The sequence below is a fragment of the Mobula birostris genome, chromosome 25, assembly GCF_030028105.1.
Source record: "Mobula birostris isolate sMobBir1 chromosome 25, sMobBir1.hap1, whole genome shotgun sequence".
Taxonomy (NCBI): domain Eukaryota; kingdom Metazoa; phylum Chordata; class Chondrichthyes; order Myliobatiformes; family Myliobatidae; genus Mobula; species Mobula birostris.
The window spans coordinates 13,910,649-13,924,938 of NC_092394.1; the positions used below are offsets into that span (position 1 = coordinate 13,910,649).

A 14,290-nucleotide genomic window follows, 5' to 3' on the forward strand; every position below is an offset into this window, starting at 1 on the left:
TCAAAACAATAGAGATGCTTTACCTTTTCAAAGTACATTTATTATCAAAGTATGCACACATTATACAACTTTGAGATTCCTTTCCTAACAGGCAGCCACAAAACAAAGAAACCCAAAAGAACACAGTTTTAAAAAAAGACTGCTGAACACCCAATGTGCAGAGAAATGAAAACAAATCATGCAAACAATAAATGCAAGCAATAGTGTTCTGAACTGAAGTCCACAGACTCTTGGTTCAGCACAGAGCAGTGAGATGAAATGAACTGGCCCATTCCTCGCCCTCGGGCACCGACACCCTAACCTTTTCAATCTGGCCAGGTACCTAAATCATTGTCCAAACATTGGGTTCAGTCACTTCAACCCATTACTATTTCTGCAGCAAACTGTAACATTGTTAGGTAAGCAGATGCAGGATACAATAAGAAGCTAAAGTCAGATATAAATGGCAGGCAAAAGTTTGGGCACCCCTAGTCAAAATTTCTGTTACTGTGAATAGCTAAGCGAATAAAAGATGACCTGATTTCTAAAAGGCATAAAGTTAAAGATGACACATTTCTTTAATATTTTAAGCAAGATTAGTTTTTATTTTCATCTTTTACAGTTTCAAAATAACTAAAAAGGAAAAGGGCCCGAAGCAAAAGTTTGGGCACCCTGCATGGTCAGTACTTAGTAACACCCCTTTTGGCAAGTATCACAGCTTGTAAACACTTTCTGTAGCCAGCTAAGAGTCTTTCAATTCTTGTTTGGGGAATTTTCACCCATTCTTTCTTGCAAAAGGCTTCTAGTTCTGTGAGATTCTTGGGCCGTCTTGCATGCACTGCTCTTTTGAGGTCTATCCACAGATTTTCGATGATGTTTAGGTCAGGGGACTGTGAGGGCCATGGCAAAACCTTAAGCTTGCACCTCTTGAGGTAGTCCATTGTGAATTTTGAGGTGTGTTTAGGATCATTATCCTGTTGTAGAAGCCATCCTCTTTTCATCTTCAGCTTTTTTACAGACCGTGTTTGCTTCCAGAATTTGCTGATATTTAATTGAATTCATTCTTCCCTCTACCAGTGAAATGTTCCCCATGCCACTAGCTGAAGCACAAGCCCAAAGCATGATTGATCCACCTCCGTGCTTAACAGTTGGAGAGGTGGAAATTCTGCACCCTTTTTTCTCCAAACATACCTTTGCTCATTGTGGCCAAAAAGTTCTATTTTAACTTCATCAGTCCACAGGACTTGTTTCCAAAATGCGTCAGGCTTGTTTAGATGTTCCTTTGCAAACTTCTGACGCTGAATTTTGTGGTGAGGACGTAGGAAAGGTTTTCTTCTGATGACTCTTCCATGAAGGTCATATCTGTGCAGGTGTCATGCAGGTGTCACTGCACAGTAGAACAGTGCACCACCACTCCAGAGTCTGCGGAATCTTCCTGAAGGTCTTTTGTAGTCAAATGGGGGTTTTGATCTGCCTTTCTAGCAATCCTATGAGCAGTTCTCTGGGAAGGTTTTCTTGGTCTTCTAGCCCTCAACTTGACCTCCACTGTTCCTGTTAACTGCCATTTCTTAATTACATTACGAACTGAGGAAACGGCTACCTGAAAACGCTTTATTATCTTATAGCCTTCTCCTGCTTTGTGGGCATCATTTATTTTAACTATCAGAGTGCCAGGCAGCTGCTTAGAGGAGCCCATGGCTGCTGATTGTTGGGACAAGGTTTGAGGAGTCAGGGTATTTATAAAGCTTTGAAATTTGCATTACCTGGCCTTTCCTAACGATGACTGAGAACAAGCCATAGCCCTAACAAGCTATTTAAGGTCTGAGACCTTGGTAAAAGTCATCTGAGAGCTCAAATCTCTTGGGATGCCCAAACTTTTGTATGGTGCTCCTTTTTTTCCACTCTAAAATTGTACAAAACAAAAATAATACACTAATCTTGCTCAAAATGTTGAAAAGAATGTTTCATCTTTAACTTTATGACTTTTGGTAATCAGTTCATCCTCTACTCACTTAACTATTCACAGTAACAGAAATTTTGACTGGGGCACCCAAACTTTTGCATGCCACTGTGTCAGTATTACAGTGGCACAAAGAGAAGAGCTGGCCTAAGTTAATTGGAAGGAGACACTAGCAGGGATGACAACAGAATAACAATGGCTGGAACTTTCTGGGGGTAATTCAGAAGGCACAGGATAGGTCATCCCAAAAATGAAGTAGTATTCTAAAGGGAGGATAATACAACCATGGCTGACAAGTGAAATGAAGGTAGTAATGGGGGACAAAGAAATGGTAGGTAAACTTAAGTATTTTGCGTCAGTCATCACTGTGGAAGACACTATCAGCATGCCAGAAATGCAAGAGTGTCGGGGCGGAAATAGGTGTCATCGCTATTACTAAGGAGGAGGTGCTTGGGAAGCTGAAAAGTCTGAAGGTAGATAAGTCAGATGGACTGTACCCCAGGGTTCTGAAAGGGGTAGCTGAAGAGATAGTGGAGGCATTAGTAATGATCTTTCAAGAGTCACTAGATCTGGAATCGTTCTGGAGGACTGACATTAGCAACTTTCCACTCCACTCTTAAAGAAGGGAAGGAGGAAGAAGAAAAGAAGTTACAGGTCAGTTAGCCTGACTTCAGTAGATGGGAAGATGTTGGAGTCCATTATTAAGGATGAGATTTCAGGGTACTTGGAAGCACATGATAAAGTAGGCCAAAGTCAGCATGGTTTCCATAAGGGGAAATCTAACCTGACAAATCTCTTGAAATTCTTTGAGAAAATAACAGACAGGTTAAACAAAAGACAGTCAGTAGATGTTGTTTACTTAGATTTATAGAAGGTCTTTGCCACACATAAGACTGCTTAACAAGATAAGGTATTACAGGAAAGATTCTAGCATGGATAGACGATTGGCTGATTGGCAGGAGGCAAAGAGTGGGAATAAAGGGGGCTGTTTCTGGCTGATAACCAGTAACTAGTGGTGTTCCACAGTGGGTAGTGTAGGGGTAGGGACTGCTTTTTTTCATGTTATATGTTCATGATTGGACAACAGGATTGATGGCTTTGTGGCCAAATTTGATGATACAAAGATAGGTGAAGGTCCAGGTAGTGTTGAGGAAGCAGGGAGTCTGCAGAAAGACTTAGACAAACTGGGAGAATTGGCAAAGAAGTGGCAGATGGAATATAGTGTATTGAAGTGTTTGGTCATGCACTTTGGTAGAAGGAAGAAAGACATATATTATTTTCTAAATGGGGAGAACATTCAGAAATCAGAGGTGTAAAGGGATTTGGGAGTCCTAGTACAGGATTTCCTAAAGGTTAATTTGCAGGTTGGGTCAGTGTAAGAAAGGCAAATGCTATGTTAACATTCAGTCCTCTTGAAATGAATGCAAGAGTAAGGATGTAATGCTGAGGCTTTATAAATCATTAGTCAAACTGCACTCGGAGTATTGTGAGCAGTTTTGAGCTCTTTTTCAAAGAAAAGATGGAGAGGAGGTTCATGAGAATGATTCTGCGAACGTAAGGGTTAATGTATGAGGGGTGTTTAGTGGCTCTGGGCCTGTATTTACTGGAGTTTAGAAGAATGGTGGGGCGGGAAGTTTCATTGAAATGTATCGAATATTGAAAGGTCAAGATAGACTGGATGTGAAGAGTATGTTTCCTCTAGTGGGGGAGTCTAGGACCAGAGGGCACAGCCTCAGAGTAAATGGATGTCTATTTAGAGTGGGAATGAGGAAAAATTTCTTTAGCCAGAGGGTAGGGAATCTGTGGTATTCATTGCCATAGTCAGCTTCGGATGTCAAGTCATTGGGTACACAGACATCCCACCCTGCAAAAACTCATTTCAGGTAGGTAGCACCATCAATTTGCGGGAGACTCCCGGAACTTCCAGGAGAGGTGGGATGTCTGCAATAGAGTAGCTCCTTAGCAGCCAGACAGTTAGTTTAAATAATGTTAACTATACTAATGAACGAATGACTCCTGTTAAACTCACCTCAACATGTCTTTTACAGCCTTAACCCACCATGGGCAATAGAAAAGTCACTGTTGCAAACAGTGCAGCGAGCAACACTGTCATTATTTTTTACCCCTATTAGGCATGGATACACTTTAGGGTAGTCTGGGTGACGTACTTTTTATATTTTCTTTTTTTGGAACACTTTGCCATGGCGCGCGCGCACTCTCTCTCTGTCTCGCTCTCTCTCGTGGTCGTTCGCGCGCTCTGGCTCTCTCTCATGGTAGCTCTCACACTCTCTCTTGCTTTCTCTCTCTCTCCCTCTCAAAAAAATTGATTTCCGTGATATTGTATATAATTTGCAGGCATCAGGGAGCTACTATTAATATGCGGGAGACTCCCGGAACTTCCGGAAGAGGTGGGATATCTGGGTATATTTGAAGCAGAGGTTGATAGGTTCTTGATTAGTCATGATGTCAAAGGTTACGAGGAGAATGGGGTTGGGGGGGATAATAAATTAGCCATGATGAAATGACGAAGCAAACTCAATAAGCTAAATGGCCTAAATCTGCTCCTACGTCTTATGGTCTATTAACATGGATGTGCTTTATGAGGCTTACTGTTTTTGATTGCCTCATTCCTAGTCAACCACTAATTACTCCATATTAGAATGAGCAAGAAAGTCACAATTGCCCATATCAGTTTGCACTAGTGTATACTTATAGCTACGTATATTACTTGTGCATTTATAAAATCTGATGTTAAGCCCACTTTATGGAACAACTAAGCTAATATTGACGGGTACAGCAATCTACTTGTGCTTTTGAAGCCTGGCAAATTCTACTTGTGACTGCTTATTTGCAAGTTTATTTTAAATTTGCACTGTTGTTGTTAGTCTATTTCATCTAATGTAACTAAAGCATGGTAAATGTCACAGACTGAATAATAACTTTAAATTAGATTGTCTTGCCCTTAAATAGTTTAGTTTAAACAATGGCAAGACATGAACTTAAATGTGGTTACTTTATCAAATTAAGTAGAAAAGCATTAAATGCTGGAAATATTCAACAGTATGGCAAGAAACAATTAACACCCTAAGGTTAATGACATTTCATCAGTTTTAATGAGAGGCCATTGACCTGTAGCATTGGCCTTGTTTCTATTTCTAGCTACCATTTAACCTGATGAGTATTTCCAGTTTATGACATATTTCATACTTCAGACATCTAAAGCATTTTGCCCTTGTAGATTTTACAAATCATTGTCTGCAATAAAGTGTGAATAAACATACTGCTTTTCTGTTTCACAATTTTGGATTGGATTGAGATGAAGTAGTTTGTTTGTTTGGCTTTGGTGTGAAACCAAGAACTGGCTAAACTCTAGAAGTTCCCATTGCTTAGATCTGATCTCGTTGGCTTCTGAAATCAGATTGAATTGTAAATTTGACTTTGATTTGTTTCTTTTATCAGAAATTAAGGTTCTGTGTTTCAGCCACAGAAGTGAAGAGGGAAACACTTCAAATTAGTGAACTTTCATAGTAAACCATACCCTAATTAATTATGCACTTTAATCCCAAAAATAAAAACTGAATTAGATGGAGTTTGCCATTTACAAAACTGCTTAAATTATTCTGAGAATCATTGAAATAATGCTTAACACAGAAGCCTAAATTGAAAATGCCTTGTTAATGTTACTGTTCCTGTAATTTGTTTTTATCACAACTTGTCTGTTTTATTTACTCAAACATTAGAAGTGACATAGCACATCCTGTTGCAAATCACTGAAGTCTTCAAAGCCTTTCTTCCCTCTCTTCACAGCCATCACTTCCTGTCCTTTATACGCTATCCAGCCAGGCTACCCATGAAGCTGTCCACCTCCTCTGCAGGATGTTAGTCTTTGATCCTGTAAGTATGCGCACTTATTTTCCAGTATGAGAATCACTTCTCCATTACCTTGCAGCACTGGTAATGCTAACAGGAAAACATCCAAAATAACTGTTGAATAGTGCTCAAGTTACTGAGCATTGGAATTGTTGTTCCAAAAATGTATGCAATCTTTAATTAAGATGGATAGGAATAAGTTAGAAAATTCAAGTAGATGTGGTATCATTTTCACGCCATTTCAGTAATTTTGTTATAATATACTTATTAATGTTTGATACCATTTAAAGCTATAGTAAAGCCGTTTAATAAGGACATCATTGATGGGACTAAACAATTCTATAGATTTAACCTGAAAAATGATAATTTGATTTGATTTGAAGAGTAGAATGTTGCCTCTCAAGTCAAATAATGGGGAAAAAAGTAGCTTTTTTGTTGTTAAAAAGTTTTTGTTCCTTTTACACGGCAGTCAAAAAGAATCTCTGCAAAGGATGCCCTGGCACATCCATATTTGGATGAAGGACGGCTTAGATACCACACTTGTATGTGCAAATGCTGTTATACCACCTCTACGGGGCGTGTTTACACCAATGATTTTGAGCCCATCACCAATCCCAAATTTGATGACAGCTTCGAAAAAAATCTGACATCTGTTCGGCAGGTTAAAGGTTAGTACAGTTTTGAATACGGTTCCCTGTAGTTGCAGCGTTTTGTACCAAGACTATGAATGATTTTTTTCATCATTTTGTGTATGAAGTGATACCTTACAAGTAGCAAGATACGAATAACAAGTTATGCATCTTTATTACCTTATATAGATGCTGGCATTCGTTTACCACCCACAGTCACCCAATGCAAATACAGGATCCTGTTTTGCTGCCACAGAATTGTCCCAGTATCCAGCAACAAGGCATCAGTCCACAAGGACACTGAAGTAGCACTGACCACAAAACTCACAGGAAAGCTGAGGGTTTTTAAAACTTCTAGATCATACAGTATATTCTATTCTATTCAAAAAAAAATCAGAAAAGCAGGAAAAAAAATCTAAAATCATAGTTAATTACAAAAATGGTTTAAGAGACTTAAAAACCTACACTCACTCTCTCCGCCCCCCCCCCCCCCCACTGCAGTGCAAGCCCCGTTGAGGTCATGGGTTAGCAAAAAATGCAAGAACCAGTCCTCTGGAGTAAGTAGTGAGGAATTTTGGCAAGATTGAGTTCCACAGCTGTACTCCCCAACTATTGCCAAGTAAGTTCAGTACCACATTGATCTGTACAAATGCTGAAGTCCTTAACTTGGTTGCCTTTAAACTCATGGCATTTGCCAGCAAAACCTAAACCAAAGCATCATACCAGCTTTGCCATGTTTGGGAGTAGAAATTGGGTGTTTCTACTTCAATCTCAAACATGAAGTCAGACACCAAACATGCCCATTTGAACATTGGAAAGAACAAAATCATACCTTTGATCACCAGAATTCTGCTTCTTTGCTAACTCTTTATTTCCCATGAACCACTTATTACAAATCTTTATCATCTCAGACTTTCAAAATGACCATCCAATACATCATCGTGTTAATTGTCAGGTTGTTAGAAGATTAATGAAGCAAAGGTATGGCTATGGTATTGAAATTGTAAAGCAACAGAGGGATCTAGGTGGTCAAGAAGCATATAGGGTACTCTTTTGCCTAATGTACAGATTATGATTAGAGAAGTTATGTTATAACTTTTTAAAAGATATGGTCATAAACACAAGAGATTCTTCAGATATTGGAAATCCAGAGTAACACACACAAAATACTGGAGGAACTCAGCAGACCAGGCAGCATCTATGGAGAGGAATAAACGGTCGATGTTTCATACCAAGACCTTTATCAGGACTGGAATGGAAGGGAGAAGCCGCTGGTGAGGTGGGGTTAGGTGGGCTTAGATTAGAGTAGGACTGAGGAAAAAAGATTCATCTGGAGTGGTGGGAGGTCTTGAACTTGCAGCTTGAAAAGTTGGTGGAAGTAGAATTGCTGCTTATAAAGTGGATGCAAACGTGAATTCCCATAATGTAAAAAAAAAGACTTAGAGCCAAGAGCTAGAAAAAGTGATTAATGGGATGGATCAAATCAAGCCAGCTAAGAATTGTCGCCTGTGTTCCCTCCCACCAGCACATACATGAGTTTTGTGCAGAGAATAGATCTCTCTGATTTTCTGCATCCAAGAGTTGAGAAGTGATGCATAACAAGGCCACAGTGACAGGTAGGCCTCAGACAGTGTACTTTTGAGGACACATCTCTAGAATTCCCTAACAGGCTTTCACAGAATGCAAAACTGTGGCTAGAACTGTGTCTTCTCTTAAAACTCTTATTTAATCTTTTTGTATAGTGTTTACATGGCTCCAGCATTTAGAGAATTAAAAATTATTAAAGTTAATATGAATTAGGAGTGTTTTCATCAGTAGCAGTAGACAACAGAAACATTAAACTTGAAGCCCCATTCATGGGCTGAAATATCAGTCTTATCCAGGTTTAATATAGATGCAGAGAGGCTGATTCTTCCGTGGGAAATTCCACCCAGACTAGGTACACAGATCCCTGCATTGGAGTGAAGTGACAGATCCAGTGGTGCCTGTCACAAAATCGTAGGACAGTGTAAATTTTGGATTTGCTTGCATAGCCATGGTCAAATCTTTCAGCCATTCTAGCCCTATTGGGAATTGATTCTCGTATATTGTGGCCCCAGTGATTTCAGTAGGAATTGCAGTGCTGTTGGGAAGGAGGCCGAAGGATCTTACATCCCTTTTTATCCAATTTCTACCTAAAGTTTGTTTATTTCTGATGTACAAGTGCCTAGACATAATAATTGTGAACCATAATTTTAAAAAGGAAATTATACACTGTAGAGGTAAATGCAGGAAAATAGGATTACTATAGAGCGTTATTTCGGTTGGCGTGAACGAGCTGGGCTAAAAAAGTCTTAGTGTACCCTCAAATATGAAGTCAGACACCAAACATGCCCATTTGAACATTGGGAAGAACAAAAGCATTCCTTTTGATCACCAGAATTCTGCTTCTTTGCTAACTCTTTATTTCCCTTGAACCACTTATGAAGTTCTAATCAGTCATTACAAATCTTCATCATCTCAGACTTTCAAAATGACCATCCAGTACATCACCAAAATTGCTTTTCCACATCTGCAACACTTCCCACTTCTTTCCCAAGTTTAGTTTTTCCATCCCCAATATTATTGAATTTTAAGCACTTCTGAAATGCTTCATTGTCTTTACCTGCCTGTCATTCCTACATGCACGTGCTCCATATTTTTACTACCAATATTGTACCATCTATTCATATCTAATTTGGTAGATCTGGTTCACAGCTCTGCTAACACACAAGTTTAAAATAATCCTTTTCATCAAATTACTGCTTTGCTGCAGCCTCTATATCTTCATCGTTCTTCGTTTGAAAGCTTCTTGAACTCTTTGACTCTGGCATGCTTCTGCTATTTTAGTATTGGTGGTAGTCATTATCTATCTCCTCAGTGCCGAGAAAGATTCTCCTCATTCATCTACCTCTCCATTTGCTTTCAAAAAAAAAAAATCTTTGGAACCAAGCTGTCATTGTGTTTAATTTCTGCCTTAGTGGCTGCACATGTTCATTTACCATTTTCTCCACATTTAATAAAACATTGGACATTCTTTACATTAAGACACTTCATACGTGAATGAATGAGTGAGAAGATCACACTCGTAATCCTTTCTTCTTTTTATTTTGGCGTGTGCCTGCGTGGGTGCGAGTCTGTGCATGCATGTGCGTGCATCCGTGATGATGTCTTTTTCATGGCTTTTTACAAGGCACAGAACGAGAGAGAGACTGTGTGGCGCGCCGCTCCTGTCACAGATAATTTTGCGGTATTTTCCCTTTATTTTATGAGGTCAAGTTGCAATCTCGACACTGAACGCGGCATGGATGGAAAGCGTACTCGGGAGTGGACCTGACTGGTTTCGAACCCGGGAACCTCTGCTCCCAGGTCTGGCGCCGATGTCATTGCGCCACCAGCTGGCCCATAACAATCCTTTATTCTCATACTAAAATTCCACTGTTATTCAAGATTTAAGATTGCAGGATTTTGCGAGGTGTATTGACCATTCATTCACATCCTCAACTGGTTTCCTCCTGCCCAACAGAAGTTCCACATGTGGGAAATTGTAAAAAAAAACTGGTAAATCAATTTGACAATGACTGGAAGGCAGGAAGTTGTATTGTTATAATTAAATACCATTCATTTCCTATTCTACAGAGCTCATTCATCAATTCATTCTGGAACAGCAGAAAGGAAACCGGGTTCCACTATGTATCAATCCACAGTCTGCTGCATTTAAAAGCTTTATCAGGTATTTTATTGTAGACAGTTTGTCCAAGTATTTTTGAATTTGCAGTGCTTAAAGTGTTCCAGAGTTTTGTGTAGAAAAATTGTGGAAGAGCAGTAACTTCTGAACAAATTAAGAAAGGTATTAAATTCTATTTAATTTTCAGATAATTTTTTATAAACTTTTCTGCATGATGTATTTATTTAAATACCACAACATGTGAAATGCAATGATTAATAGACCATTGGCTTTTAGAAAGTAACATTTTAGAAAGAACATTATAATTTTCTATAGACCATCTTTGAATAGATTTGTCAGACAAACCCAAAACTATATATATCACTCCTAATGATGAAAGTTATTCAGACTTCTGTTGGAAAACCTGTTATTTAATTTACTTTATTTTAGGATACTAAATCATTCTACTTAGAAGATGATTTTAAATTTTCTGTCATAAAATTATGAATGTGAAAATAGAATAGGAAATGCATTTTAAATATAACTCAATACATTTCAGCCATGAAAGTTCTAGCTATGTATCTAGACATGTTTCTGTATGGGAGAAAATATTAATTCTTAATGCTGATAAATGGTTTTATGTATATTCTCTGATACCTCTCCTATGTTCAATAATTATACCAAAGGAAGGCATTATATTCAAGCTCTGGCTCTTTTCTTATCCCATCAACATCACTCTGCAAATATGAAGCCATTCGTACCGCTACAAATTCCTACCTGAGGTCAGCACCATCCAGGGATTGAATTTGGCAATTTTTGACCAGTTTTGAAATCTGGAAACATAGAAAACCTACAGCACAATACAAGCCCTTCGGCCCACAATGCTGTGCGGAACATGTACTTACTTTAGAAATTACCTAGGGTTACCCATAGCCCTCTATTTTTTTAAACTCCATGTACCCATCCAGGAGTCTGTTAAAAGACCCTACTGTATCTGCCATACTCCTGTCTATATTATTCCATATGAGAAGCAAATAAACTTGGAGTTCTTGATTTTGCTAGGAAATTATTTATTTTGAAATGTATTTCTGACATTAAGTACTGAGAAGGTTAACGCCCAGTATTGTAGTAGATTTGACGTATTTGTTTTACAAAGTGCATAATATATTGAAATGATTACCTAAACCATAAAATTAACATATAGTAAGGGGATTTATTTATAATGGTACATGTGTGCTTTCTTCTGAAGTTACATGATTCGTAAGGCCTAAAGACAAGATTCAGCAAAATTATTGATGTTTCAATTGTATTTTGTTAACCTTTGTAGTTTTTAACCAGAATGTTACACTCACAATCCTTTATACTCTACAAATATTTTAATATGTAAGATAACAGCAATACACCCAAAGTGTGATCACTGACAAATGCTTATTAATTATTTAGAATTTTTGTTATTCAAAAGAGATTTGATATTTTGGATTTTCAAATTGATTTTCCCACTTTTTTTTTCTTTAACAGCTCCACAGTAGCTCAACCCTCTGAGATGCCCCCATCTCCACTGGTATGGGAGTAAGTGGAAGAAACTACTGATGACAAATATTTTAGGTTCTCACTGGAGTCTAAAATTTGCAGTACCATTTATGTCGGGACAAGTGTGTAATTTTACTTATAAAATTTTTAAAAAATAAATAAACCACTGATAATTGTAAAGAATATACTTTTAGGAATATGCTGGACTTGTATTTTTTAGGGATAAAATTGGTGGTTGTGCTTTGAAATAAAGCAGCTTTAGCAGGAGCTGCACAGTTTGTATGTATTTATGGAACCTTGTGCAGTCTTCGCTTTTTGGCTCGGGGGGAGTGGGGGGTGGTTAAATAAAAGCTGCACTAATTGAACTAGTTGTCTTGACATTGAAGTGGGATGAGGAGCAGGCATGTACAGGATCTCTTAAGGAATCAACGCTGTCCCATCTATTCCTGAAGACACTTTTTACCAAGGCTGGCTGCGAATGCAAAGTCTGTGCCGACCTATCATGAAGTCATGTTGGTTGATCAATTCTATAACTTCTCTTCAGAGCTGACAGTGGTTTGCTGTTGTTGTAATACATTGTGATTAGAAAGATGGAGTGAGTGTGGGTTTATCACTAGCAGAAGTAACTTATGTTCCCCAATCCCTTAATTATATTTAACCAATTTTTAGAAACATTTTGTTTTATTTCTGCAGTTAAACCTTGAGCATGCATCATCCCACATCACTTGTGTATATAAATCCAGTGTTGGGTAGATTTTAAAAGTCTTGACAATACTGTATAGAGGAATTAGCTTGCACATTTAGGTCTGTGAAATATTCTGTAAAAGTTATTTTCTGCACTGGACAGTGTAACAGGAAAAGCAGCAGCACATAGGCGATTATGTTAATTGTGTCGTGTCTTTAGGCAGAATTGTGGAAGTGTTGATCTGAAACGTCACAGTAGTGCAGAGTTTAAATATCCTTTCTGACAAATCCTTACCTACTGGAACACTGAAATATCCTGTGTATATGTATATATGAACAGAAATTGAAGGCTCTACCTCCAGGAGTGTACAACTTGGTTTGTTTACCTCCACGTTTTTTTAAAAACAATTCAGCGTGGGGATTTAAAACTTGAATGTCCCTTCCAGCTTTTATATTTAAGAAAAAAAAAGTTTTTCACACGTACGAAGGAACCTTTATGGATTGTCTTAAATACGCAATTGTGTTCAAAGCTGAGAATATGACCCCAGGATCGGTCATGAATACTTGACTGTTAAATAACTGTAGTTCATATCTGTATTTAGCATTGGACTCTTGCTGCGAGTGACCCAGAGCAAAGGTGTACACACATTTCAAAATAGGTCCCTAATGTTTTATTTCTTTTGAACTTTTAACTTAAATTGCTTGCTGTGGCAGAATCTGTGCTGGAAATTGCATCTATTTACAATTAGGAACAATGAGGGGATTTTATGAATTATATAAAAAAAGATATTAAAGCCCCCAAAGCTTTAACAATAAACTAAGGCTTGTATTGAATTCTGTTTTCAGTAAACAGGGGCAAAAAAAAATACTGAGAGCCTGCTGAGAAACCGGTTTCAAGACTTCTCCTGAAGTTCATCATCCTATGTGACACACTTGCCGGTCACTTTGTACAATGTAGATTTGAAGTACAGTGGTGGAAATTCATTAAATGTGATATTGAAAACAAAAATCTGTGGTTCTGGTCAGTTTGTGCTACTGTATATTTAAACACAAGTCCTCAGTTTGTTATAATATCCCATTCTGATTGTAATATGCCATTAATTCTCACACATGCATCTTTGAGTAAAAATATTTCCCTTTAGTTGGTTGCTATTTATATTGAAGTGCTTAAACTTTATTTGCAGTTTTATTCAAATACACAAGTTTTTAATGTGTCCTTTCTGTAAACATATTTTAAAACCACTTCTGCACCTTTAGAGGGGGAAATGCTAACAAAAAAAGATGCTGAATTTTCTTCCTCGAATTGAGGAGGATTTGGTTTTGGATTGCAACCATTTAATCATAAAAATGAACATATGGATAACTCCATAACAGACACAAACTACCTATTCACTGACTAAAATGTTTTCATTATGTTTGAGGACTTGTTTGTTTTTGTATAGAAAACTGTATTTAGGATTGATCCATTACCAAAGACTTGTCTTGAACCTCTACTTGAATATCTACTAATAGTGAAATAAAAGATTTTTACAAAAAATTTAAATGACCTTGATGTTAAGCCATAAGTGAAATAGTTTGCAATTGCTAAAAACTGAAAAGACTGTAAATGCTTGAGTGAGGCAGCATCTCAGAAGCAAGAAACAGCATCAACAATTTGAATCATTAGATCTTACAAAATGTAGTTCACTTTGCTTCAAATTGAAGTTCCACTAAATGCAGAAATTGATGTGTACACTACTGCAATAGTGTACACTACTGTTTTTATACTCCTTGCTTTCATTATTTAAATGGTTAATAATAGATACTGAAATGTTCAAAGTTACCATGGGCAACTTGCTGACTGCACCGAGAAGCATTATAACCAACACTGGAATTGAAATTCCACAATTAATGAGTATACTGATGCTGCAGCAGTTAAAATACTAATTTAGTTGCTAAAAATCTGGACTGATC

The 14,290-nt window shown here is 37.7% G+C and overlaps 1 protein-coding gene across 3 annotated transcripts in view; it reads left to right on the forward strand.

Annotated features, from left to right (window-relative positions):
• nlk2 (nemo-like kinase, type 2) overlaps positions 1–13,346 on the forward strand; it is a 176,522-nt gene extending 163,176 nt beyond the window's left edge. Inside the window, exons 8-12 of one of the 3 annotated variants that reach the window (XR_011883145.1) lie at positions 5,747–5,833; positions 6,279–6,477; positions 10,096–10,189; positions 11,642–11,775; positions 13,184–13,346. Coding sequence is in view for 2 of the 3 variants with exons in the window: in XM_072243366.1 (XP_072099467.1) it covers positions 5,747–5,833; positions 6,279–6,477; positions 10,096–10,189; positions 11,642–11,692; positions 13,184–13,220 (468 nt within the window). In the remaining variant the exon portion in view is untranslated. Of the gene's footprint in view, positions 1–5,746; positions 5,834–6,278; positions 6,478–10,095; positions 10,190–11,641 lie in introns of all 3 variants that reach the window. The other 2 variants (XM_072243366.1, XM_072243367.1) reach the window with 2 other exon arrangements.
• Positions 13,347–14,290: the final 944 nt, after the last annotated feature.